The following is a 27,314-nucleotide window of genomic DNA, read 5'->3' as shown; positions in this document are numbered from 1 at the left end:
TAGACCAAATGAGAAAATGTATAAGAATGGCTATTCAGGACAGGTCATAGGTTTTTCTTATCTTATCTACACCATAGATAGTGGAGAGAAACCTATATAATTCTAAAACTTGATACAGTTGACTACACTCACTACAGTATAGAATTTTGTACTACATCTAATGAAACAACAGTGTTTGTTTATGCATGGGAGTCTGGAGTATATAAAAGCCTTTTTAAATGGACATCTGAAGCCTAATGCTATTATTTTGAATGAGTTATGATGACATTAAACTCACCAAGTCCACAACATAACCAAAGGAATCACCAACACTGCCAAGCCCTTGACTCCAACACCAAGGATGAGACGATGGACTGCAGAACGATGACAGGATCACATTACACATTACACACAGGATTACAAACAGAATCAAGATCATTTTCAGAATATTTAGTTGTTCTGAGGCATTATTACATATTTATTAGATTAATACATCTAAAAGCTCTGTTATATATATTCTAGTAGTTTATGTTGCTTGGTTCCAGACTGTAAAGTATATTACAGTCATACCTTTCTCTCTACTCACTGTCTGTTATCATCTGTAGCAACACCTCAGGAGAGGTGTCGAGTACTCCCAGTGAGTTCCTGGTCTGACAGAAGTACAGTCCAGTGTGGGAGGACTGCAGAGAGGACAGAACCAGCACCTGTTCTGACCCGACCTGGACCAGGGTGCTGGAACCAGGAGGCCCAGTCCTCTTGTACCAGGTGTAGTTGTGTATCGGTGGGTTAGCATCACTGCTGCAGGTCAGAGTAACGTTGCTGCCCTCAATAACGTCTCCTGGTGGATCCATTGATACCGAGGGCCTTTCTGAATGGTGCCGAGTCACTGTGCTGCCCTCAGTAACTAACCGCGGTGGCTCCATGGATACCGAGGGAATTTCTGGAGGGTCTGTGGAGGAACATACATTGATGCACTCAAATAACACTGTGCTGTGTATACAGCATTTTCCACCAATGAATGATGACAATTATTCACGTATGAATAATGTGGTGGTGTGGTGTCTAACATTACCTCAACTTTGTTTAAAATAATAAAACCCTGGACATTGAAGTAACATAAAAAAACTTTCCGTCTTGCTCACACACACACACACACACACACACACACACACACACACACACACACACACACACACACACACACACACACACACACACACACACACACCAATCACCAATATAATTTGATTTGAATTAAATTAAAAACTCACATTGAACATCAACGGTGACTGCAGGTGAATAGACTCCATCAATGTTGTTCTTTGCCTGACAGTGGAACGTTCCACTGTCACTGGGTTGGATGCTGGAAATGGTCATTTTCTTCTTCTCTGCCACTAATACAGCGCTGTCTTTGATAATGATGAAGCTCTGGAATGGTGGATTTGAACGACTGCTGCTGCAGGTGAAAGTGACTGAGCTTCCTCTGACAACAACACCTTGTGGATTTACTGATAGCATTACATTCTTGGGACCATCTGTTGGGAGGAAGATGTCTCTTTAACAGTCCTCTTTATCATTATCATGTCATATCATTCACAACATGCTTCCTTGTGAGGCAGCCAGTCAGATATGTTGGTGACAGCACAGCACTATTTTCTTTGTATCTTAAAACTCACTCCATGCCACATGACGCCTTATGACGCCTATCCCGTATGTCCTTTTTTTGTTGTATTTTTTTAATTCCTCTAATCCGGTGTGCAAATGACGACATGCACATGACATGCACATTGGATTTTCATTTTATTTCTTTTTTTAAATAATGGGCTTTTGTGGCACATAATCAACACCTATAGTGTAAACCCGGTGGCATTGAATGATTTCTGCTGTGCTGCCTTTTTGTGACTGAATTTCCCCAGTGGGATCAATTTGAAAGGTCTTATCTTCATCTTGTATGTCTTACTCAACCATTGAAATATCTGACAAAATCAGAAACACAATTCACCATTCAACATTTTAGTTCACTTACACTGAACATCTAGAGCGTGTGGTACTGATCTTTGGTATCCATGTTTGTTTGTCACCTCACAGGTGTACCGTCCAGAGTCTTCAGGAGACACATTCCTCATTACCAGCTGAGGACCAGTAGCGATAGATCTCTGTCGTTTCAATTTGTACCAGGTGTACCTGTCTGGTGCAGGGTTGGCATCACTGCTGCAGGTCAGAGTCACTGTGCTGCCCTCAATAACTACTCCTGGTGGCTCCATGGACACTGCACCAATGAACCATAACAATAATTAATGTATGAATAATGTGGTGTCTTAGGCCCAAATCACACCAATGCAACTCCTTGCAACTGCCATTGGGAATAATGGTTGCAAGTATAGTTGCATGTTGCAAGGAGTTACATGGCGTGGTTAGGGCTTAACATTACATTAACTTTGGTTAAAAAAAATATAAAACACTGATACTAATGTAATCATAAGTTCTCTAAAAAAAAAAAGAAAAAAAAAAAGATTTAAGTTTTATCTTTAAAAAATACTTTTGTTTACCTGTTGGACTGGTTGTGGTCACTCCCGTCTCACCTCTACAGATGCCTAAAAAAGACAACAAAGAAAAAGCTGTCAAAAAATGGTGAATTCCCAATTATAATTTTTTAATAATAAATAGGCCTACATTTAAAACTTTTTTTTTTACCAGAGGTGGTAACTTGGACTCGAGTCCGAATTTTTATCAAATCAATGTTGATCAAATCAAAGACGTTGTCTTGTAGCATTAGCTTATATCACTGATTTCTGGGTTGACTTTTGTGCACCTTCTTCATATTATTATTGCATTGATAATCAGTCCATGGTGCATGTCTGCCTTGTCTGGTCAGCCGCCACACGCAGATGTGTGGACTTTGATCAACTAGATAAATTGACACATTTGATTGACACTTTGCCATTTCAAAGTCATTTAGAAATTCTATGGGTGTACACACTGAATATGAAACTCATTTCAAACTCTCCTTACCAGGCAAAATCAGAATATTCAGGAGGATCACAATGATTGTCTTTAGAAGCCACATGGTGTCGTGAGGTGAAACTGACCCCAACATTCAGGACCTGCAATGACAGACACACTTCATAAGTTCATAACCAACAAATGTATACTGTTTTCTCTGTCCTGTAATAACGTGTGAATACATCTAGTCTCAACAAAGCTAATTGTACATTTCATATACTGTACAGCAGGCTACGTGTGATACATAACAATGTGGTGTCATTTCAAGTTTGTTTGCATTGTATTTGGACCACTTCTTCACTTTCATTTCTGAGTCTGAATTATTTGAATTGAAAGTGAAAAGTGATGGCATGCTACTATGTCAAACATGTATAAAGATGCATTCCAGTCAATGAATAAATAAATTGCAAAGTTAAGTTGAGGTATTAAGGTAATCCAGTTATACTCAGTCACTTCTTGTCCAGTATATGTGTCATTAACACTCAGCAAGACTTACTGATATCGCGTCGGCGTCACCATGAAGGCTTTCCACCTCGGAGGAGAACTGATAACCAGGTCAAGAACAAACAGTCTAAAGTAAAAAGGGAAGTATGAGGTGAGACCGTTAGAAGGTTTCCGCTCTTAATCCCTCCCATTCTTTTCACATGTAGTTACCGGTATATACTAGAGTACAGAACGAATCACGAATGCATTAACTATTGCTGGTAATAATAAGTGGTAATCTCTCAGTCAGCCAGAATCTAATCTTAGAAGAATATTCAAATATGGCCTAAACAGTCCTATAGAGTATAGAAGCTTTTAGCCTAATTGCCAGTAGGCTATTCATATTTGGTCATCCAAGGGTGTAATTCTCAAAACTTGCTAATTCACACTGTTGGATTCCTCAAAAGAAGAATTCGGTGTGGTCTAAAACTTAAAAAAACCACTTACACATGGAGAATCATTTAAACAATTGATCTAGGCAGGCTAGGGTTAATGGTTTATGTGTGACAAAGAAAACAGATTATTTTATCCACAATTATCTTTTGCGACATTGGTGATTATTGTCCACTTTCTCTCCTTTCCATTTTCTGTTAAATTGGTAGTCAAGGCTATTTTTTGGTTTTGGTACCTCTCAGCTGCAAAAGGTTGTATCTTGCCGCCCTCTATTGGCCGCTTGTTGTAACTGTAAACATGTACCCCGGAAGCAGTATGCAGGCAGCTTGTCAAGTAAACGTTGCCTCGTGTAGTGTTTGACAGTGTGTGTGTGGTGTGTCTGTCAGCACTACCCAGTGACTATTATCAACCTGCAAGGAACTGGTACCCGTAACAACACCAGCTGCATCTTCTTCAATTCAACCGGTGGGTTCTGCATGACCATGTATGGACATATAGCTTACCTTTTAACTCAATACTAACTTCTCACAGCTCCACACAGCTAATAACGTTAGCAGCTGCAGCAGGGTACACTCAATGCGAGCGTCACGTCAGGATGTTCTTCTTTTTAGTAATATTTCACGATATCCATGATTATATTTAATTAAAAGTGGACAGATTTGTTCTTTGAAAAAACATAAATGCCTGTCTTTGTCATTCATCTTTAGCAAGGCAAAAGCTATAATTGACAAGTTGAATGTCCTCTGCTCTCTCTCTCTCTCTCCCCAGCCAGGTAACATCATTTGCAGGTGTTTGGGCAGTGTCCAGTGTGTCCAGTAAAGGCAGCCATGTCATCATCATGCCAGGGCCTGGAGGAGGATGCTCCTCCTCCTCCTCCTCAGAGCCCTATGGCAGTGGAACTGGAACCCACCTCCTCCACTGATGATAACAAAGAGACCTCCAGCACCACCACCAGTACCGATCAGACCTTCATCACAGTAATGATTGGTGCAACAGTTCCAACTGGCTTCGAACACACTGCAGCAGAGGAGGTTCAGGAGAAGATTGGCGTGGAGGCGCGCATCAGCAAGGATCGTGGTCGCATCTACTTTCAAATAACTACTGACAAGCTTTTCCAGGTTAAGCAAGTTTTGTCGTTGAAATGAATTGAATACACTGATAGATGATGAATTGAACATGGTGGGCCTTATTGTAAACAAGTGTAATACTTTATGGTGTCGGTAAAAGTTTTGTATTGAGCTGTGCTTGAAATGTACTGTAATTCTCAAATCTGTTAATACATTCATCAATCAATCAGTCAATACAAAATCTGCTAAGAGGATAAAACCAGAAAAAAGACTTGTTTACCAGAAAAGACTTGTTTACATAAGGGTCCTCCATTTTCAATTCATCAAAACATTTAAAGTCATCCAGATATATACACTTCTATGCAGAATAAAGAAGTCATCATATCGGCATACACGGTTAGAAAAAAGGCAAAATGTGTACAGTACAGGAAAAAGGGTGGGGGAGTACGTTTACTTTTTTACAGGGGCCAGTTGTGGGCGGCGGTGGTTCAGGCTTAGAGTGGCCGGATGGTAACCGCAAGGTTGCCAGTTCGAACCCGGGCTCCCCCAGAGTTAGTGTCAAAGTGTCCTTGAACAAGACACTGAACCCCTAATTTGTCCCGATGTGCAGGTTGGTGGCTTGCATCGTTTCTGCCGCCATCAGTGTATGAATGTGTGTGTGAATGTAATGCACAATCTATGTAAAGCGCCCTGGATAAAGAATTTGTTTAGAAATCATCATGTCATCGCAGCATCTCCAGTAGCCAACGAGTGCGGGGTCGCGCTCGCAAAATAGTGACGTGTTGAGAGCTTGTAGATCGGCCATTTTAGTCCAAAAGTGCCCTTTTTACGGAATTTCAGCCCCTGCCTCTCTGTAGCACTCTCTGCACGTCCCTGTGTGATGGTCTGATAGCCCGACGTACCTTTTTGAAGAGAGGGATCACGTCGTCGATGATCTGGGCCAGGCGGATGATGACATTGTTGGTGTAGATGTCGTTGAGGGTGGCATGGTCGCGGCTCTCGCGTCTCGTCTGGTTCAACACGAGGTACCAGCAGTTCACTGAGGACAGCAGGTGCTGGTCTTTCCTAGAAGCAAGCAGGATGGATATTATGGAGGGGAAAAGTGGAAATGTATTTCAGAGCTAATCATATCAGTCTGTTTATCACTGATGATGACGTCATTTTAAATTTAATTTCATCCTCATCCCCTCATGGTGTGCGCGCACGCGCGTGTGTGTGTGTGTGTGTGTGTGCAGAATTATTTAAATTTTCTTAATTGGAAGCAAGTAGTACACTGACATTTTACAGAAAGTACTCCAAACTAAAATGGATCACTGTGGAATTCATTATTTGCAAGAAAGGTTCATTCATCCTCAAGTCTGACTAATGCACCATTTACCATTTATTTATCATTTTTCAAATTGCAGCGGACCGTAAGTGCTCTTTGGGGAGCTTTCAGGCTTTTTGGGTTATTATCCTTTTAGCATCCTTCCTTATGTATCTGTACCGCTGTACATTGTACTTTGAAAACTAATATGCAATGTTAATTATTTAGGAACCCGATATAAATTGACGTGTTTTTACATAGTCAATACAAATTGGTTATATATTGGTCATAATTGGTGTGTCTCATCTATATATCAACACAGGTCCATCTTCTGAAATCTGTCGACAACCTATTTGTTGTGGTTGAAGAGTATGACAATTACCAGTTCAAAGACTCCAAGGTAGGCGAGATTACAGTATATTCACACACAGGTCAACCCACCCATTGTGCCGATATCAAAAAACATCTAATATTATTTCAATGATTGAACATTATGTGAATAATACATACATACATTTGAAAAATTGTGAAACACAATAAGTACTTTCTACCTTTGGTATTTTAAGTACATTTTAATGCCAATACGTTTGTACTTTTACTCAATTATATTTTGAATTTAAGACTTTTACTGGTAACCGAGTATTTCTACATTGCAGTATTAATACATTTACCTAAGTAAAACATGTGAGTACATTTCCCCACAACTGTACAATAATTCTCTTACTGACCACATAAAATACGACTTCTCTGTCCTGTTCTTAGGAGGAGACGCTGAAGGATTTGATGCAGCTCGCCTCCGACCTCCCGTGGACCGACGCCTTGGACGTGTGGAAGTTGAACAACGCTCTGAAAAAGAAAAAGGGTCAACGAAGAAAAGGGGAAAAGGGCAAGAAGGTCAAAGCTAACAGCGAGGACACCACAGCCACAGACCTGAGTGAGACGCTGCAGCAGCAGCTGGTCCTGGAGACGACAGCTGAAGGCCAGGCTGGGGGCGAAGAAGACACTCCTGACATAGACAGTAGGGATCATGGGACTAGGGATGTCCCCATCACGTTATTTTGCTCGCCATCCCCGATTCCGATCATTTGATTTTGAGTATCTGCCGATACTGATTTTTTTCCCGATCCGATATTTATATATATTTTTAGAACACAAATCAAATGATATCCAGTATGTCCTGATCGCGTCTTTTTTCTCCCGGTCTGGTTTTCGATCATTTGAAAATGGCCCCGATTTCCAATCACGTGGTCGCTGGTCGGATCGGGACAACCCTAGAGGGGACGATTTGAAAATGACGTGTGATAAATATAATTGCTAATGATGTTATCGTGGTAATCAAAATATACTTAAAACTTAAAATGGCACTTTTGTTAACCCAGCATCCCTATTCTTGGGGGGGGGGGACGTTTGTCGAAAATAGCCAAACTACAAGATCGCGTTGTGAGTGCAGTGAGTGCTGTAAGCTTGTAGATCGGCTATTTTTGGCAAGTATGAAATAAAGAGTGAAATAAGACCTTACCCAATGTGCTCTTTACAGGTCTGTTTAATCAAGTATAGAAGCGTTTAAGTGGCACTGAATTTGCAGATCAACAAAAGCTAATTCCTCTGTGTGTAACAGAGGACAATTTCAAGATATATTTAAATCTCCATGATACGTTTTATTGTGGGTGTTTTTTTATCACGATAATCAATAACAATTATCGTCTCATTCCTTAATAGACAGCAACAACAGCCAGGACTCCGAGGACACGCCAACAACGGAGACCAAGCTGATCAAGTTCCGCGTGACGTGCAACAGGGCCGGGGATAAGCACAGCTTTTCCTCCAACGAAGCTGCCAGGGACTTTGGTGGTGCTGTGCAAGAATTCTTCCAGTGGAAAGCAGACATGACGAAGTTTGATATCGAGGTGGGCGTGCTTGTCACAACTTGACAACGTGTTTTGCGTTGCCAGCCAAAACAAATGTCTGTGTCGAGTGTTGAGCTTGAATTCCTTACTGATTCATTTGAGGAGAAAGACGAGAAGGAATAACAGTTCTGGGTGTCGGTAATGCCAGTTAAAATAAAGTGAGGTAATGTCTGATTACATTTGATAGTGTGAATTAGGTGGAGCTGTGTTATTTCAATCATAACTCATAACTTAACAAAGTGGGGATCAGATCATAGGAAACATATATGTCATAGATACATCATTGATGATTGAAGTCACAGACCGGCCACATGAAGTCTGATATCACATTCCACATCATGGAAGCCATGCTGTATTAGACCCCTCCTTGTTTACAGAGGCATGTGATCTGTGGTCTTGCCATTGTCGTGGTCTCACACACGATAACAGAAACACTCTCCCCCAGGCAGTGTTAATTTTGTTGACTAAAAGACTAAGGTTTTTAATATTTAGTCGACTAAGACTAGACTAAAATAGGACTAAAACTAAATGGTGTGTTCAAAAGACTAATTTTCTGACTATTAACAATTCAATTCAAAGGGCATTATTGGCATGAGAAAACATACGTTTACATTGCCAAAGCAAAAAGTGGAACAATGCATTCAAAACAAAATGTATGTACAATTGAGTCAGAATCTCCAATAAATCAATTTCTATGTACAGTACCAAGATCACTCAATGCAGATAGTGCAGGACAAAATTAACACTGCCCTCAGGTCTAATTTGCTGAAGGTGGATTGATTCTTTGAGCTACACTGGCATTGCCATAGTCATGCCTAATTTATCCTTTGTCGTATGAATGTGGTGCTTGTCAAAAAGAACATATTTTCGATGTGAATATGCAATAAAGTATGCATTAGGTTAGAAGTACCTTGCTATGAAGTTTTACTACTATGCTCTACCCAAAAAAGATTTATGCTGTGTTTGTTTGTTTTCTGCTGCAGGTCCTTCTGAACATTCATGGTCAAGAGGTGGTGATAGGCATTGCACTGACCGAAGAGAGTCTTCACCGAAGAAACATCACTCACTTTGGGCCCACCACCCTGCGCTCCACCCTGTGCTACGGCATGCTCAGGTCACAACGCACTGCAACTCTTATTGCTGCCAGTTAAACACTGATTTGTTTAATCTTCAGATTTATTTGTGTAACGGTTATACCATTGGACGTCTAAGACTTAAGTCTTAAGACTGAGTCAAGCTTTTAAAATGACGTCCTTGTGTGTAGGTTTAGTTTAGCAAGGAAGCATTTTATTTCAGTAGCTCTTGAATATTGCTCGACCAATGCAGCTGTTGAAAGTAGTAATTTAATATTATTTGATTTGACAAACATGTGGGCTACAGGGGGCAGTGAGGCACTTATAGCAAGAGGGCAAGGCATGTTAAATTAAACGTTTTGTATGTGATTATAATTCATAGGTTGTGTAAGCCTCAGCCATCTGACATAATCCTTGATCCCATGTGTGGAACTGGTGCTATACCACTGGAGGTAAGAGAACAGCCGTCAACATCTGTACTAAACTAAAGCTAAAACAGGTCCAACGTGTAATAAGTAGTAATGGTATGTTAACTATGATTTTCCTTTATTAGGGAGCCATAGAATTTCAAAATGCATTCTACATGGCCGGTGACAACAATGACATGGCAATTAACCGAACGGTCCATAATATATGCCATGTCCAGAAGAAAAGGCGTGACAAGGGCAGGTGAGAAGTTGTCTAGAAAAACATCAACTAAACGTTAAATATGGAGTTTGCTTGGATATGCCAAATGTTATGACTGAGAAACCATTCCATTGAAACAGTGCACCCGGATTGCCCATTGACACGCTGCAGTGGGATCTGTGCCATCTACCAATCAGAACCAGCTCTGTTGACATCATCATTACTGACATGCCCTTCGGCAAGAGGTAACACCTACAGTTAACATTGAGTAATTAGTTACACCTGTAGCTCCGAGGTTTATTTATTGCTCTGAGGTTTATTTCTTAGATTCTAGTATTTATTTATAAATGTTGCCGTGACAAATTCAATATAAAATGTAACAGTGTAGCGTACCTGAAAATGTCACATGCTTTCTTGAAGAATGGGCTCAAGGAAGAAGAACTGGGACCTTTACCCGTCTTGTCTGAGAGAGATGGCCCGTGTGTGCAAACCAGGCTCGGGGACGGCTGCGCTGTTGACCCAGGACAAAAAATGCTTTGGAAAGGTAAAGTGGGAAGGGAATGACTACATGAGCTGTGTGTAAGGCTTGTAACGTTGAAAGGTAAAGAGGGAATGACTACATGACCTGTGTGTAAGGCTTGTAACGTTGAAAGGTAAAGAGGGAAGGGAATGACTACATGAGCTGTGTGTAAGGCTTGTAACGTTGAAAGGTAAAGAGGGAAGGGAATGACTACATGACCTGTGTGTAAGGCTTGTAACGTTGAAAGGTAAAGAGGGAAGGGAATGACTACATGACCTGTGTGTAAGGCTTGTAACGTTGAAAGAATAAAACAATTGACTGATATTTACAACCTTGTGCAGTGCTATGCTAAATGATGCCCAGGTTATTGCATGGGTAAAATCGGCAACAAAGTACTAGGAGGCCAGTTATCTATATGAAGTCTGTTGGGAACTTAACTTCGGTCGATTATATTGTATTTTACATAATTTCTCTTCTATCATTGAATAGTCACCTTTACAACAAGGTATAACTTGGTTATGCAATAACCAAGGTATAACTTGGTTTGTGCAATAGTGGAATGACCAACACAGCTAAACGCGTGGGTAGCGCCTGCCACCTGTATCTTTCCTGTAATTCTCTATGGTTCCTCAGTTAAGCCTCAGTGTTGTCTCCCTGGGAATGCCACTTTGTGGTCTGTCTTTGCCTTCACCAGTCTCACAGAACTTGGCCCAAGGCCTTATTCTGAAGGGACAAACGTGGCATCTTTGCTGCTTGGAGCATACACAAACTCCCGCATTGTCACACGCGGTTTATTCAATATTAATTCATATATTTGAATAACCCAAATCCACCCTAAACTGCGGTTATCCGCGGCTAAATCCGCCATCCGCAGGTCACTATGATGATGCGCATACCCTCTATTCCCGGTGACCATCTGTTTTAGTGCCCGAATTTACCAGGTGCCTACTCTTCCTGAGCTCGACGACAATTAACACATCTTGCCTGCCCAAAATGTAATTCTTGCCTGCCCAAAATGTAATTCCTGGAAACGCCACTGGTACAGGGCATGATGTAACCAAGATAATTCTTCAGAAGCATTCACACCACATTGTTGAGTCTGCTTCCTCGGAAATAAACTACCATTTGAACAATGTCGTAATGATCAGTTTTCTTCTTAAGTTCCCTGAGTCACCGTCATTCGAGAGCCCTGGAGATCTGAGACACAAGCTGCTTCCACTGATCTCTGTTGCTCATTGCCACACAGAGTTCATTCACAGTCGGTCCTGTGTCCCCTCCTCAGAACCACTTAAAAACTTAGAACATTCTCTGACTAGACTACTTATTTTACTCAAAACAAATGTTTCACCATCCTGTTTATGTTCTGAGAAGGTCATTTGTGTTTGCCTCCAGGCCATATCGAGGATGGGAGGACTGTGGAAGAGGTCCCACACCGTGTGGGTCAACGTAGGAGGTTTACACGCCGGGGTGTTCCTCCTCAAACGGACTGCGGCGACGTTTGGCCAGACTCCCGAAGATGTCTACGAATCGCCAGGAAATGCCAACACGGTTGGAGAGGAGAAGGACAAAGTAGCACAATAAATGGTTCAATGTTTTGAAGCTTTAACAAAACACTGTTTTATTTTTTATTGTATTTGTAATTTTTTTGCCAAGTTTGCCACAGTTTTACAGACTGCTTTCTAAGCTCAGGCCTCATTTAAGTTATTTGGTGAAGTGTGCCAAGCACGTTTTGCTTCCCAACTTAGGATGTTGTTTTTTGTAATGTTTGGCCACTGTTTTATTGAACTGGAAAAAGAAGGGTTGATTATGTTAAGCGTATTATTTTCACCAGTGTCATAATTACGACTGTTTTGAGTGAAGCGGTAACCGTGTTAAATGGCAGATGCCGACATTAAGCCACTCCCGACCTACTTCTGTTCATATTGGGGAATCAGCTTGTTGCTGTTTGAGCACACCAATGAGTAACTGTTCTTTGTTCTGATTTAATAAATGTTGTTTCCAAAATGATGAACTTTCAGTGCATCATTCAGTGAGCGTGACGCACGCCAAAACATGTTGTAATTGATGACACCATGTGTACACCCCGGGGCGGTGGTGGCTGGATGGTAACCGCAAGGTTCCCAGTTCGAAACCCGGGCTCCCCCAGAGTCAGTGTCGAAGTGTCTTTGAGCAAGACACTGAACCCCAAATGGCTCCTGATGTGCTGGTTGGTGGCCTTGCATGGTTTCCGCTGCCATCGGCGTATGAATGTGTGTGTGAATGTAAATCTATGTAAAGCGCCTTGGATATATAAATGCACCATTTACCCCGGCAAAACAGGAAAATCGACGACTATGACGGAATTGGGCCCTAAACATGAAACGAGTTTGACACCCCTATGACACGAACAGAGAATGTGCAACTTATGGCCTCATGTGACTGTAGCCAACTGAAGAAATACGTACATACACGGGTACAAATATATTTGGCTAAATGTTTCCAAAGCGCATAACCTACTACATAATGCTGCACAGACAAGGTTTCAGGATTATAATTTAGTTTTTGTTACAAATAAGACTCTAATATATATTTTTTTCGTTGAGCTAAGTTTGACCCATGGTCAGTTGAGGTTGAATAGCCTATTATGTGTATTCACGAGAGTCCTGACACAAATACACTGTAATTATCACACCTTCCATAAGTGGTCCTAATTTCAAGCCTCCATAAACAAATAAACTGTAATTAACAAACCTGTTATAATTATCAATTTAGCAACCTGCACATTTTCACACACACACACACACACACACACACATTAAAAAATGCAATGTTTCCAACAAGTAATTTCCACCACAAATTGTCCTTCAGCATAACTATATAGCTCTGGTCAGCTCTAATAATTAGAGCTGGACCAGAGCTATATCTAACCTTGATTTTGCGAAATGAACCATGTAACTGTAGCCTATATGCAAGTATTAAGGAAATACATTACATTTTTGCAGAAGTGACTTTTATATTCAATTATATATGGCGAGAGAGAGAGAGCTCACAGTTATTTATTTATATTGACTGAGGGTTCCGAGATCAGATTGCCATGATACTACGTGCCATCCATCGCAATGATCGCATCATCTGCCATGACGTAATCTGCAGCATGTGTATAAAGCAGCACTCCAGGCTGCTGTTGCACACAGTGCACAGTCATTCACAGTAGACTGCCTCCGTGGGAGTCAGGTGAGGTGCAGCCATAGACGGGCAGACACACACGAACATGATTTGGACGGCGTTTCTTCTTGTACAGGCTGTTCTCCTCTACTTTATTCTTGCAAAGAGGACCTGTTTTAGGTCGAGGTGAGTGATACAAGTCTAGAATTCAGACCAGTGTTTTCGCTTTCTGTAGATCATACTGTTAAGAGTTTAGCTTAGGACATTACACATCATTTATCCAGAGGTGTAATTAAGCTACTTAAATTAAACGACCGTAGATCGCTCTGCAGGCTAATTTAGACTTGTGTAGCCGGTATGTCTACACTACAGTAGGCCTATGTTTATTTGTCTACTTTCATGTAGGCTACTAAATCTTACATTTAATATGCTATAGGCCTACCCTCGATACGTTTACTCCAATATCGAGCGCACCTCGGGCTATAGTTAAATTGGCATTCCAATTAAGCCAATAGAAACAAATGCTTTTGAAAATATTGCAAGTTAATGCTGTCAGCATGTTCAAAATAGTCAGCACGTACTCAGCAGCATTGCTACCAAGGAAGATATATAGAAGCAGTAGCCCTGGTCGTGCTTGAGTCTCTCTCTGAAGCACTGGACCAGGGCTAGAAGCAGATGATTCAACGATCATCATCACCCATGAGAAGTATAAATTCTGTACATGTTTTAAATTAATTAAATAATGAAGGAATATTTATGGATTTAAATGTCTGTCATCATGAGGATGACATTTCTGCATTCTCAATACATCCAATTTATTTTTTTAAACTACATTTTTGGATGGTTCATGGTACCATTCAGAATAAACTCAGAGACTGCAGGTCTGGCTCCCCTTTCGTTTCTTTTTTCTTTTTTCTTTATTACTTTAGATATTTAGTGTAACTAAATAGCCTACTTTTTATATCAGAATTTTCGTTTTCTTTTATCCTTAGTATAGTTTACAGGTAATATCAGATAATCCTTTTACTTGAGTGTCATTCTAAAAGGGTGCCGGATTCATTTTGTAGTGAGATATACTGTGTTTATTTTTACACAAAAATACCATTATCTGGGGGAATATATATACATTGAAATTATTTATTAGGAATATAACCCCTTGAGATAAAATATCTCATTTTCAAGAGGGTCCTATAGGCCTTATGCACACTTGTGATTCACATGGCTTTTGTTTATCCAGCATTGGATCAAGATTGTCACATTTACTTTTGTATCTATAGATAGGCAAATGTAAAAAATCAAGCAAATACATTATAGTCTTGATCCAAAGCTATTGTTTCTCTATTATTTTTTGTTTAATTTCATTTTCTTTTGACTCTATACCTGAATGCTGTTCCAAATCAATTTAAACTCCCAATAAAATCTGTTTTTGGAATGTAATACAACTATAGGCTACTAGACCAATACAGATGCATTGTAAACTTTGAAGGTTAAACGCATAAGATGTTCTCATGTTTGGAACCTCATATGAACTGTGGTGATGTTTGACAATATTATGAAGTGCTTACGGTATGTGTGAAATTCATTAGATTAGTAGTTTGCTCACAGTCAATTAGTTTATGATTAATCTATCATTGTGTTTTGTTTGTAATGTAATGCACATGGGTGAGAACATTCAGATTAAGACAGCTGGGTTGCTGATTGGTCTAGACCTGTAGGACTGCATGCACGTAGAACGTATGTAGGTCTATTTGTCTAGACCTGTAGGACTGCATGCACGTAGAACGTATGTAGGTCTATTTGTCTAGACCTGTAGGACTGCATGCACGTAGAACGTATGTAGGTCTATTTGTCTAGACCTGTAGGACTGCATGCACGTAGAACGTGTGTAGGTCTATTTGTCTAGACCTGTAGGACTGCATGCACGTAGAACGTATGTAGGTCTATTTGTCTAGACCTATAGGACTGCATGCACGTAGAACCTATGTAGGTCTATTTGCCATAGCATGATGATGAATAGCCTATGCTCTCGGTTTGGTTAAATAAAGAAAGATTATATGCCTCTGTACTTACTGTACAACAATCAACCAAATTACTTTATTTGTGTATGTTTCTTTTATAGGTGTAAGAGTGACCCACCGTTAGACAAAGGACTCATTCCATGGTTGGGTCATGCGCTTGAATTTGGAAAAGATGCTGCCAAGTTCTTAAATCGAATGAGGATGAAGCATGGCGACATTTTCACGGTGAGAACTTAATAATATCTTGTTTGACACTTAAACTGTAATTAATGACCATGTACTGTAGGCTGAGTGTTTAGGCTTATAGGGCATGGTTTAGCAACTGTTTACAGTAGACATCTGTTCAGTCAATGGTGATGCTGAAATACAATGACTTTGTTTCCTATATAATTTATTGCCTCTTAACTTGATCAAAAAAGCGAGATTGTACATTGTCTATATTGTAACGTTCTTGAAAAATCTTGAAGGTGTGAGAACTACTGATTTAGAAGGCATTTGGGTTAATGGATGTAGATTAGAAGATGTCAGAAATGCAGTTAATTGTAGTGGAGCAGTTCTAAACATCAATAAACGTTTTCAAAGCAGCCTTTACAACTGGGTAAATGCTTTAACTAGCACAGATTCCACCCTCCCACCACCCATGCCGCCAATTAACAATAAAACTATAATAATGATTTATTAAAATATTACATTAGTTGTTCTGTACAGTGTCTCGTGAGGTATGTTTAATGTAGTATGTTTGTTAATAACAATAATAAAATAAACGTATAAATATTACATGATTTGAGGTGGTTTACAAAACAAAATAAGTGAATCAATACAATTAATGCATATGTAAAATGTCAACACATTGTTTTACAACCGAGTTGCTCGTTTTCACCGTGGTATTGTTGACATTCTATTATTAATTATGTATCTATTAATTACAGGTGCGTGTTGCTGGGCAGTATGTGACCGTGCTGTTGGATCCTCACTCCTATGATAACGTGATTGAAGATGTGGTGTCCCTGGATTTCACGCGCTATGCGAACGTTCTCATCGATAGAGTCTTCAGCTTGCAGCTCCCCCACCACAACCCGGCCAAAGAAAAAGCCATGATGAAACAGTATGTCCTCAAGCCATTGTAACACTTCTGAACACATGTAATGCGGGAAATTCATACGCTTCACAATTTCCTTGGATCTGAACACTTTGAATACAGGGTATTCTTTGTGTGACAGGGAACCCGATAGCCTAAACATGGCCCGTTCTCTGATTAAATGTAGGGCAGTGCTGGTCCTGCTATTGAACAGTTGTTCTCCACACAATGTCGGCCCACCTCTGTACTAGATCGTATCTGCAGGTTTTGCTATGAAGCAAGCATAATAAGAAAAGGGAGAAAGGCAATGCTTCTGCAGTGAGTCAGCGGGTTGCACACAATGCACATTGACTACAATACGATGTATTTCACAATCAACATCAGTCAATGTCATAAAATGTATGCTATTGCAATTATTACCCAACTCTTGTAACGTTTGTATACTCTTTAATCTTTTTCTGTCTTTAGGCACTTCCAGGGGGCAAACTCATCCCGACTTTATGGCACCATGCATAGACATCTACAGGCGCTGCTGAAAGCCAGTACGCCTCAGAACCAGACAGACTGGAACGTGGACGGCCTATTCAGCTTCTGTTACAGCTTACTCTTTAGGTATGGAAGACCTCCCCCGCACCCTGAACCACGCACGTCACGAGGGTTCACGTCAAAGTGCCTTAGCTAAACAATTTACAACTCCATTCCTTCACATGATCCTCTTTTTGTAAACACCGCGGGAAGAAATGTATGCGTGACATAACGCTTCAAATAAATATTAGCTCACCAATCTATATTTAAACCCCCACCTTCTTTTGGTGGCTATAGCTTTTTTGTTTTGTTATGATGTGAGGCATCGTTTGTCAGCGGAGGAAAGAGTGCAAACGTGTTGAGGTGACATCTGGACTGGAGTGTGACTGCAGCGTTTATTATAAATCGTGACATCCTCTTTTGGGGGAAATACTGCAAGTTGGGTGGGCCAGAGGAAACTACCTATTGACTTGAAGTGGCTGTTTACGTGGGATGGCTTTATAAATGGGGGGCTTGTAAATCCTGCTAGAGGGACATCCTCACCATTCATCATTCTGTGTCCATTAAACCACTTTTTCAGCGTTGTAAGTTAGCGTCTTTTTCTCCACCCCCACATAATTCCACCTCTTCTTTCTCTTCAGGGCAGGGTACCTCACACTGTTTGGCGGAGAGCAGAACAACAACCCCGCAGACCCTTCAGAAGTCTATCAGGAGTACCGCAAGTTTGACGCCCTCTTGACAAAGCTGGCAAGGAGAACGCTTAAAGCAGGTAACTGTGCACAAAAAGCCTAGTCTAGTATGACAGAGTGTAGGCGGCTAGGGGTATTCTCTCTTGCATAGCACTGATTTAGCAATGTTGACAAACTATGAGTCACAGACAGTGCCAAGTGTCAAAGTGAATCAAGTGATGTTGTGTTCATTGAGTTCATCATCATGACCTTGATTGGCTAGAGGCCGAGTGCAATGTCACCGATCACATCATTCACTGTGTAGACATTTTGTCATTGTGTGGTGACATCATCAGTGGAAGTTTATTTAGATTTGTTTCCTGGTTGCCATGGTTAGTTTTAAACGCATTGTATCCTGTGCACTTTCTTTGTTTGTTTTTTGAGGGGAGCTAGCCCCTCCCATATTCAGCTATTAGTGGAGATTTTCGGCTTACACAAACATTGAATTCCCATTGACAATGAATGGAGAATGTACGTCATTATGTAGACGAGCAAATCGACATGTTACGTCATGATGATGTATGATGATAAGAGCACTCCTCACTACACACGCGTGTGATTTTCTTTTGGCTTTCTTCTCCTATTTCATACACCAATATTTCCGGGCACCGCTGTGTTCTACTGAATGAGTGTTCCTCTTTCTGATAGCATCTGCTCCACCCATGCCATGCCATATTGTCACTTGTGACAAAGCACATTTGTTGATACCTCATGTAATCCTACATGTGTTTATTTATGTAATGCTATCACACCTCTTACTCGCACGTTTCATTATGATCTGTATATCTATCCATTTTAGTCAAACGAGATCCAATTGATGTCATCTGTTTATTGTATTACTGTTGAATCAATGTGTCCGCGTACATGTGCCATATTTTGGCGCCTGTTGTGTGTTTGTCTGTCTGTGTCTGTGTCGTCAGACGAGAAGAGGAGAGCCCATAGTGTGCGCACTCGACTCTGCGAGTTATTGGCGCCAGCGGGGTTGACGAGTGGGACCTGGGGCTCCAGCAGCCCCTGGCTGCATGACTACAGACAGCTCCTGAGGGAGGAAGGGGCTGATGAGGAGATGCAGAGAAAGGCCGCCCTGCTGCAACTGTGGGCCACGCTGGTGAGTCATTGCTGTTAGAGGAGGAGCCTACGTTCACAAAACCTGTATTTTCCATGAGGACGATTAAGGCTCTGCGACAATGGGCAAGGCACCTGTCCAAATTAATACTAGAAAACACAAACAATCATTTAGAAAGAATTCTACTTTGATCCGTTGCTTAGTTCAACAACTCCGGTGTTTACTGTTAATAGTGGCCGAAGCTGGTTTTGCAGTTTAAAATTAGGGGTCCACTGCGGTCAGCGAGTATCTGAGACTATATCAGACTTTATGAGAATGCAAAACATATTCTAAGAGGATGTTTTTCTTCACATATGCAAGACCACAAGGACAGGTCAACATACAAACCACATGGACCACAATGGATTTGCCGATAACTTATAACGTATTACTTATTACTGTCTACTTAGATCTTTCGTTCAGAAAGAGGATGGAATATCATTTGGTGTTGACGTTTATAGTAACAAGGTACACATCCACCACTATAATACAATGCATTCCAGTAGTAAAAGCCAAGGGCACTTAAATGTGTCCTTGGCTTTGGCTATATAGGACATGCATGTGAATTTATTTTTTGTATTTTGTAGAATAACTTTTGTGAGTATATTGGGTTCATATTTATACTCTCTTTAAAATAAACCATTCATCTCCAGGTGTTTTCAATAGCCATTTGAAATTATATGAGTAGGCTACATTCTTCCGTCTTTGAATGTGTTGGTTAAATGTCCCATGTAATGGCATTGAAAACTAATTATAGTTCTGTTGCAAAGAGTGGCCAACCTTTCAGAAGTGTAGGATAATTGCTAGTGGCATGTATACCCTGTTTCCTCAGTTTCCTCAGGGTATAATCGGTGCACTCTGCCATGCCTTCATTTCCTAGAAGTTAACTAATTTCCTTCCAGCCTTATGCACAGTTATAATGAAGCAACTCAGTGGCCACACCACTACTATATATGCAGTACCATGCTCTTCATGAATAGGTCAGATTTGATTAAAGTAAATTAATTTAGCCATGTATCTGGGAACTCATTGAACACAATCATCACAAACATGCCAGTATACCAAAGCGAACAAAAGTATTGAGCAGGGTGTATTATAAACTGTACATTTACATTTATGCAAATGTGAAAATCTTCATATTGAAAATCCTATTTTCTGCATCAGCATTTTTGAGCATTCTGATCAGAAATGTATTTTATTCACTGCCTGGAGGGGTAACGTAACGGCATACAGAATGACAGGAAGCTTTGAGATGAACCGAATGCTTTTGGGACATAATTTTGTTTTTGTACCAGAACTTATTCAATAATAGTCACATTTACACATTTACAATTTACTGTAATATCCCAGCAAGCACGGTCAGGACCTGGACGAATTAGTGACCTCTCTATTGAGGCCAGATCAAGTCAAACCAAGACTAGTCAGACCTGGCCTAGAATATCACCTGATTTCAACCAACATACATTCTGCCCACTAAGACGGACGTCCCTGGATGAATCAGAGAGAGTCTGATCGAGGCCAGATCAACTTAATATATATCATAAGTTAGTCAGATCTAGCCCAGAATATGCTATATTATTTTAACTGGTGAAGACGTCCTGGAAATTACGTAAAGATCATCATGTAAAGATCAATAATGTGACGTCATTTGGCTTGCTGGGATCTACCCCTTCCGCCTGTGGTTTTGCATCTATCAATCTACATAGCATGTTCCAAATCCAATATTTAAAATTTCCATGAAAGGCACTGAAGAGTGCAGTTTAATACAATGCTAAACGGATTGAACCCAAGAAAGCACTATGGCTTGTTTCCATTGGGGTCCTGAGTACACTTAGTGACTAGTGAGTGACAGACAAATGTAACATTAATATGCAAAAACATCATACACACGACTGAAACGAGTACTAATCAACAAGAACAATAGGTACAGTTGGGGGGGGGGGGGGGGTGATAGGCTTGGATCTTTTACAGGAATTGCAGCCACCTGTCTGTACTCTTTTAGAGCGGTTTTTAAGGAGTGTAGGAATTCACACTTTGTATGAATGTTGGTAAGGCGTTCCACATTTTGGTGGCATAGAACGGCGTAGAGCTAATTTAACCCCTTTGAGCCAAATCTGTGTTGAACGTGATTTGTGGAGCTCTCTATCTATCTATTTATTTGTCGGGTCTAATTTACTTAATTTTTTTGTTTGTACAGACGGGTTACTCTCACTGTTTTTAAATCTTGTTTGATGGAGGTTTATTATGTGGGCAATGATCTCTCTGTGGGAATGGTCTCTGAGAAATTTGGCGGGGATATTGGCCAATAGCCTTGTTTTGTTGCAGAGTGCTCAATTGTCTCAAATTGTCTTTGCGCCCAGATTATTGTCATTTCAAAATGCATGGATGTGCTTTACACCAAATAGTTTGTTAACCAGTCTTGTGGTTATGGTTGTATTATGTTTAAGTGATTAGCCACATACAGCTTGTCTGTAACGTCGTCCGAATTAATGTTGATGTTTGTAAATCTGGTTTTCAGTTTCTTGCTGCAGCCTGTTTGGTTGTTAAAAACCATGCAGGACAATTTACAAATACTGTAGTATTAAAAGTGTAGGAGATTTTGAACCAATTAAGGGACCAAAATCCCTAGGGCACAGAAGTGAGGTGACACTTCTGTGCTGTCTATTGCAGCCTGCACATATGCATATTTTAAAGGACGAAACATTCTGTGGTTTGGTTTCTGTTACCAGTGGAAACTGTGGTCGCCTACTTGTGAGAAAGAAAAAAAGCAGCAGAGAGATGACTGGCAAAACATCCTGTGGTTTTCACATGTTCAAGGAAACACTTTTAAAAAAACAACATTCAGACCAACACTAATACCAATATTACTGTTACGTGGGGCTACAGAACAGGAGGATCCAGGTGACAGCATGATGTACAAATCACAGGAATATTAGTATTATGTGTTGGTCTAAAGTTCTTTTGAAAGTGTTTACTCTCAGATGTGTTGCATTTCCTCTTTTCTTTCTCTTTTTTCAGTTTTGATCAGATTCACGCCATCACATAATTATTCTGTTACTATAAAGTAATGTGGTTGAATAATGCGTTTCAGTAGAATTTAAGCAGGTCCCATGTTATGAACATGAGGCCTATCTATGTGATTATGGATGTGGTTTCTGTTCAGTTCAGGTTGAATATTGCTGTTATCAGTGGAAACTGATAACAGCAACTAACTGCCACCCAGCAGAGAGATGACAATCTCACATCCTGTGAGATCACATCGCCCGGAAAAACGCACCAGTGTTAAAAACACTTACTCTCTGCTGTTTTTCTTCTTTTGATCAGATTCATGCCATAACATAATTATACGTTTGAATTATGTGTAGAATTTAAGCAGGTCCCATGTTATGACCATGAAAATAATTATGTTATAGGATAAGATCTTGTCCACAATTCCATGCTGTATTGATGTGGTAGGAGAGTTGTGTAGACTTCTTGTAAATTAAGTAATGCAGACACACAATAATTAGTTTAATATTTCTTTAGTATAGTTTAATAATTAGTTTAACAATAATTGAATTCTTGAGAGCGTACAATGAAACCAAAAAGGGTCCATTTGGTTACCAACTCTCCATCATTTAGCTGGGGACCAGCTGGAACCCCCTCAAGGACCACTGGTTGAGAACCACTGCTGTGTAGAGCTATCAAATATGTGCAGCACTTCTTTGGACCACAAGAGTGTGCTGTTGGCCTTGCATTAATTTGTCTTCAGTCAATGGTGCTGATACAAGTCATGTTAACAGACTTAATGAATAATAAGATATTGAAGGCATGAAGGCTTAATTGAACTCAACTGTCACCTGACTGTTGCAAACTCTGTTTTAACTTTCAATTGTTACTCACAAAATTATCTTAAAACTCTCAAGTTTAGTCTTTCTGTGGTCAAAAAGGTGCAGAAAAGATTAACATGCTTGTCATTGATTCATGATGAATAATTATTGGAGACAGGAATTTAGACAAACTAATTATTAATGGACTTGATAGATGACTACACACGTTGGAATTACACATGTTATTTTACACACACAGCCCATACATCCAAACAGAAAAGTCCTATCTGATTGCATTAAACAACGTTAAACTCACTTTGCCACTTGATTTGCCACTCACTGCATGATGCATTATAACTTCTATAGCCATCATTTCAGACCATTGTCATCTGAGGTTTTGTGATAATGTCTTCACTTTTGACATTTCCACAGTGGTCACAGTTTTATATTTTGATGAGTACCAGCCAGGCATGCGTGTAGTAATGAGTTCCACACTTGTCTCAACTGAGGCTAGCCTACAGTAGCACGCAACCTAACATTCCACATCAGGTCCTCGGAGGCTTTCCAAATGGTTTTCCTTTTTAAGTAAACCATTACTGCACTGCACTTAGTCTCTGGGAACATCCAGAGCAGAGCTCATACATCACAGAAGCGTGAAAAAGGAAACCCTTCTGTTTTCCCTCATCAAGTGCCATTGGACTCAATAATTAATCGGGCTTTGTTATTTAATTGAACCTAAGTAGAGGATTGCCTTTTGTGTGACCTGTTAGCAAACCGATAAGACATGATGATGTGCTTTGCTGTCAGTCAGTAATACAAAGTGAGAGGTGAGAGTGAAAGGAAGGAGTAGCATAGTGTATGCTCAACAAAAATTGCTGATCGACAAACACTAAGTATGCATTGCCGATGTTCGAGTGTAAGATCGGCTAATTGGCATGTGACGTTGTTTTTGTTTGTTTTTTAAGATCCCACCATTTTTTTCACCCAGTGTCAATTGTCTATTGTAATCCTGGGCGCTACACTCCCTCTCCCAACCTGGGGAGAGCAACGGACCGGCCTCATGCTTGTTTCAATGCATGAGGAGTCCCTCTGCTATAATTATGCTTCTTTTCACCTGACGGGGGACAGGGACGGGGGGAGTTTCCCCGGTTGGACGTAGCGTGTGGAAGGAAGACATTATTCCAACCAGTGGCTTGCCAGGGGGAGGCAGTATAGAGACCAGGATTACTGCATGTTTTTTATGAGGTAGTCAGGGTACCTACCCTAGGGGACACGGGGAGAACGTGCCCCACCTAGGGTATGGGCACTGATGACGCGGAAGAGAGAACACACCCACGGCATCGTAGCGGGAATCGACATTGCTACCGACTGCTTACCGTGCCTCAGACAGAGCATGAGTGTAACATAGCATTGCCCTCACGTTCCGTCTCCATGTGTTTCCAGGGTAATGTAAGTGTAACGTAGCATTGCCCTCACGTTCCGTCTCCATGTGTTTCCAGGGTAATGTAAGTGTAACGTAGCATTGCCCTCACGTTCCGTCTCCATGTGTTTCCAGGGTAATGTAAGTGTAACGTAGCATTGCCCTCACGTTCCGTCTCCATGTGTTTCCAGGGTAATGTCGGTCCTGCTGCGTTTTGGCTCCTGGGCTACCTGTTAACGAACCACGACGCCATGACAGCTGTGAAGTCAGAATTCAGCAGATGCTCCAAAAAGGACACGTCGCAGAGTGCATCGCTGGACGGGGATGCACACACCCCTGTGTTTGGTGAGCTTTGTAACCCCTGTTCGTGTGAAGGATGTGATATAGAATGACTAATTTATCAATGTATCTATGTCTCCATTTTAATTTACACATTTCCCCTCCCCCAGATAGTGCATTGGAAGAGGCACTGAGACTCACCGCTGCCCCCTTTATCACCAGAGAGGTAGTGCAGGACAAGACCTTGCACATGGCAGATGGACGGGAATACCTGCTAAGGAAGGGAGACAGGGTGTTATTGTTTCCTTTCCTCAGCCCTCAAATGGACTCAGAGATTTACCACGAGCCACAGGTTTGCGTTCCTTCCTATGAAAGTAATAAATGGCTTGTTATTCCACTAGAGGTAATGCTGTTAGTGACATGTTTGAAGCAGCCTTTATTATAGAGAAGTATTGTCTCTGTGGTTGTTTGTGTTGTAAGGAATCACGCCTACACTAAACTGACCCTGGATCAGGGAACGACCGCAGGATTAGCTGGGAACAGAAACATAATAGGCGTGGGAAGGAAGTAACTTCATTATTATACAAGTCTGTCCTCCAGCAGCAATTAAGTTTAAATATGCCACCATGGGCACCAGCCAGCAAATTGAAAGTATAGAGGATTTTAATAAGTGAATGCTATATGAAAATACACCCACACACTGTGTATCGGCTCGGTACAAGAGTTTTTTCTTTTAATAAGGCAATTCCTTTCATTGATGTCCACTGGCCTACGCACCTGTCTGTGCATACACCTGATTTATAGGTGTGCGAAAGCTTTTTCCTACAATAAGTGAATGCTAACATTTGTTGTTGTTTGTCGTGTTGTAAAGTTTGCTGCCTAAACACACGTATTTTTTTTCTTCTCCCCCCCCACTCACAGAAGTACAAGTATGACCGCTTCCTGAATGAAGACGGATCACCGAAGAGAGACTTCTATAAAAGAGGGAGGTGCCTGAAATATTATACCATGCCATGGGGAGCGGGGACCAATGGCTGTGTGGGGAAGCAGTTCGCCATCAACACCATCAGACAGTGAGTAGTATTCTTGACCCAGGGATGGTGCAACAACACATAGAACTACAGTTACGAGGAAATATTTTGATAAGTTTAACTAATAATTTAAGATTACTGCTGCAGAACGGATAGTCTCGCCAACTATTCCACAATCTCCGAATGCTATATAGATTCTGGAACTATATACTTCCCGAAATCCGAGCAAGGAAGCTGCCATTTCGGTTCACGAAAATATATTTAAAAATGAATTGTATTTTTGTATTTCCATTTCGGCTAAGCAGCAAGCTATACATGCTTAGATCTGCATAGATTAGATTAGATACATTTGCGCGACTGTAAAGACGGAACGGAAGTGGGGAGGAGGATTCACTTCCGCTTTATCGCTTGCTCATGTTCAGAGCTTCCGTTCTCCAGACTGTATGACGGAAGCATTTGAAAATTTACGAGAGGCAACAGTCTGGCAACGCGAGACTATATACAGAGCGGATGACTTATTTGCTTCAACATGCAGCAAGTACTTTTTAAAAGTACTTGTTCCTTTCCTGTGTGTGTGTGTGTGTGTGTGTGTGTGTGTGTGTGTGTCTTCAGGTTCGTGTTCATGGTGTGTTCTGGTTACGATGTGGAGCTGTGTGAGCCATCACATGCGAAGATGCCCGGAGTGAACGCCAGTCGCTATGGCTTTGGAATGATGCAGCCGGAAGGAGACCTGTTCATCCGATACAGACCCAAATTCTCACATTAATTCACATGTATACAGTGCCTTATACATGTTATTATTGCACATTGCAAAATGTTTATAAGCTGTTGATATCGCTTTTTGAATTTTTGTATTTCTTTAACTGTATTATACACTGAATTGTGTTTATTTATATATATTTCAATATTATTTTGTGTACATAATGTTGTCAATATCCTTGAGGTAAACACACATGGAGTTATACAATAAGATGAGAGAAGATCTTTGTGCTATTAGTGACTGTGTACACCTGTGTGCCTTACAATTAATTATCATCTTTTTAACATTATGTCACTAATGAGTATATGGTGCATATCAGTACCCTGAGAGCTTTTTATTGACTGTACATATTTAATTAAAAACAATATATGTAAGCGGTCTATACTTTTATACAGATTAGGCGACAGCGACATGGAATGTATTTTAAAATATATTTATTTATCTTTGTAAAAAGAAACATCCTGTGATGCATAAATAAAGAGATTGTATTAAAGGTTTCATGACATTACTTTTCATTTCTTTTTCGTTTTTCTTTTAGGTTTTATGACCTCAATTACACCCAAAAAACCTGAACTTTGAACATTCAGTGGATTTTCTGTGTGTTCTGGAGTTTTCTCTGGGGATCTGCTGGCAAATCCCATTGACATATATGGGATTTGCAGGCTGGGACATCACAGCAGAGCACTTGCTTGAACCTGCAGAAAACCCCAGACCACAGAAAATCTATACTGAATGTTAAAAGTTCAGGTTTTTTGGATGCAATTGAGCTCAGAAAACAAAACAAAAAAAATTAAGGAAAATTACAAAACCTTTTTCTTTTAATGTCAAAATCCCTTTAAAGAGTGTATTGAAGGAACTGGCTGTGCAACCAGGTCTCACTTAAAGACGGCGAAATACCACGATTGGCGCACTGAAAATGCGCGCATATGACACTAGATTCTCCGACAATCAGTGTAGGCCTACTTTATTTCCTCCCCGTTCACTTATACGTTGCCGTCAGTGACGCCCCGTGGCCCGTGCATAATCAACTATTTGGGCTGTCGATTCGTTTGCGATATT

The 27,314-nt window shown here is 40.6% G+C and overlaps 2 protein-coding genes across 3 annotated transcripts; both read left to right on the top strand.

Moving 5' to 3' along the window:
• Window positions 1–4,184: 4,184 nt before the first annotated feature.
• On the top strand, window positions 4,185–12,365 carry thumpd3 (THUMP domain containing 3). Of its 2 annotated transcripts, none has more exons than XM_080775507.1 (11): window positions 4,185–4,323; window positions 4,631–4,976; window positions 6,554–6,631; window positions 6,994–7,249; window positions 7,951–8,138; window positions 9,122–9,252; window positions 9,594–9,663; window positions 9,765–9,880; window positions 9,979–10,083; window positions 10,259–10,382; window positions 11,751–12,365. In XM_080775507.1, the coding sequence occupies exons 2-11, from the start codon at window positions 4,686–4,688 to the stop codon at window positions 11,937–11,939; spliced, it is 1,548 nt and encodes a 515-aa protein (XP_080631633.1). In that variant the 5' UTR covers window positions 4,185–4,323; window positions 4,631–4,685; the 3' UTR covers window positions 11,940–12,365. The 2 variants fall into 2 exon arrangements, with proteins under 2 accessions (XP_080631633.1, XP_080631632.1); XM_080775506.1 differs by having other exon boundaries at window positions 4,627–4,976.
• A 1,194-nt stretch (window positions 12,366–13,559) lies between these two features.
• Window positions 13,560–26,664, top strand: LOC308324010 (prostacyclin synthase-like). The gene is made up of 10 exons (XM_080775905.1): window positions 13,560–13,688; window positions 15,622–15,745; window positions 16,450–16,625; window positions 17,067–17,210; window positions 17,765–17,892; window positions 18,772–18,959; window positions 24,377–24,530; window positions 24,635–24,816; window positions 25,386–25,537; window positions 26,108–26,664. The coding sequence occupies exons 1-10, from the start codon at window positions 13,609–13,611 to the stop codon at window positions 26,259–26,261; spliced, it is 1,482 nt and encodes a 493-aa protein (XP_080632031.1). The 5' UTR covers window positions 13,560–13,608; the 3' UTR covers window positions 26,262–26,664.
• Window positions 26,665–27,314: the final 650 nt, after the last annotated feature.

This window comes from Protomyctophum bolini, assembly GCF_963924005.1.
Source record: "Protomyctophum bolini genome assembly, chromosome: 2".
In the NCBI taxonomy this organism is placed as follows: domain Eukaryota; kingdom Metazoa; phylum Chordata; class Actinopteri; order Myctophiformes; family Myctophidae; genus Protomyctophum; species Protomyctophum bolini.
The sequence above is the reverse complement of the archived record's forward strand: the minus strand, read 5'-3'. Positions and strand labels throughout refer to the sequence as shown.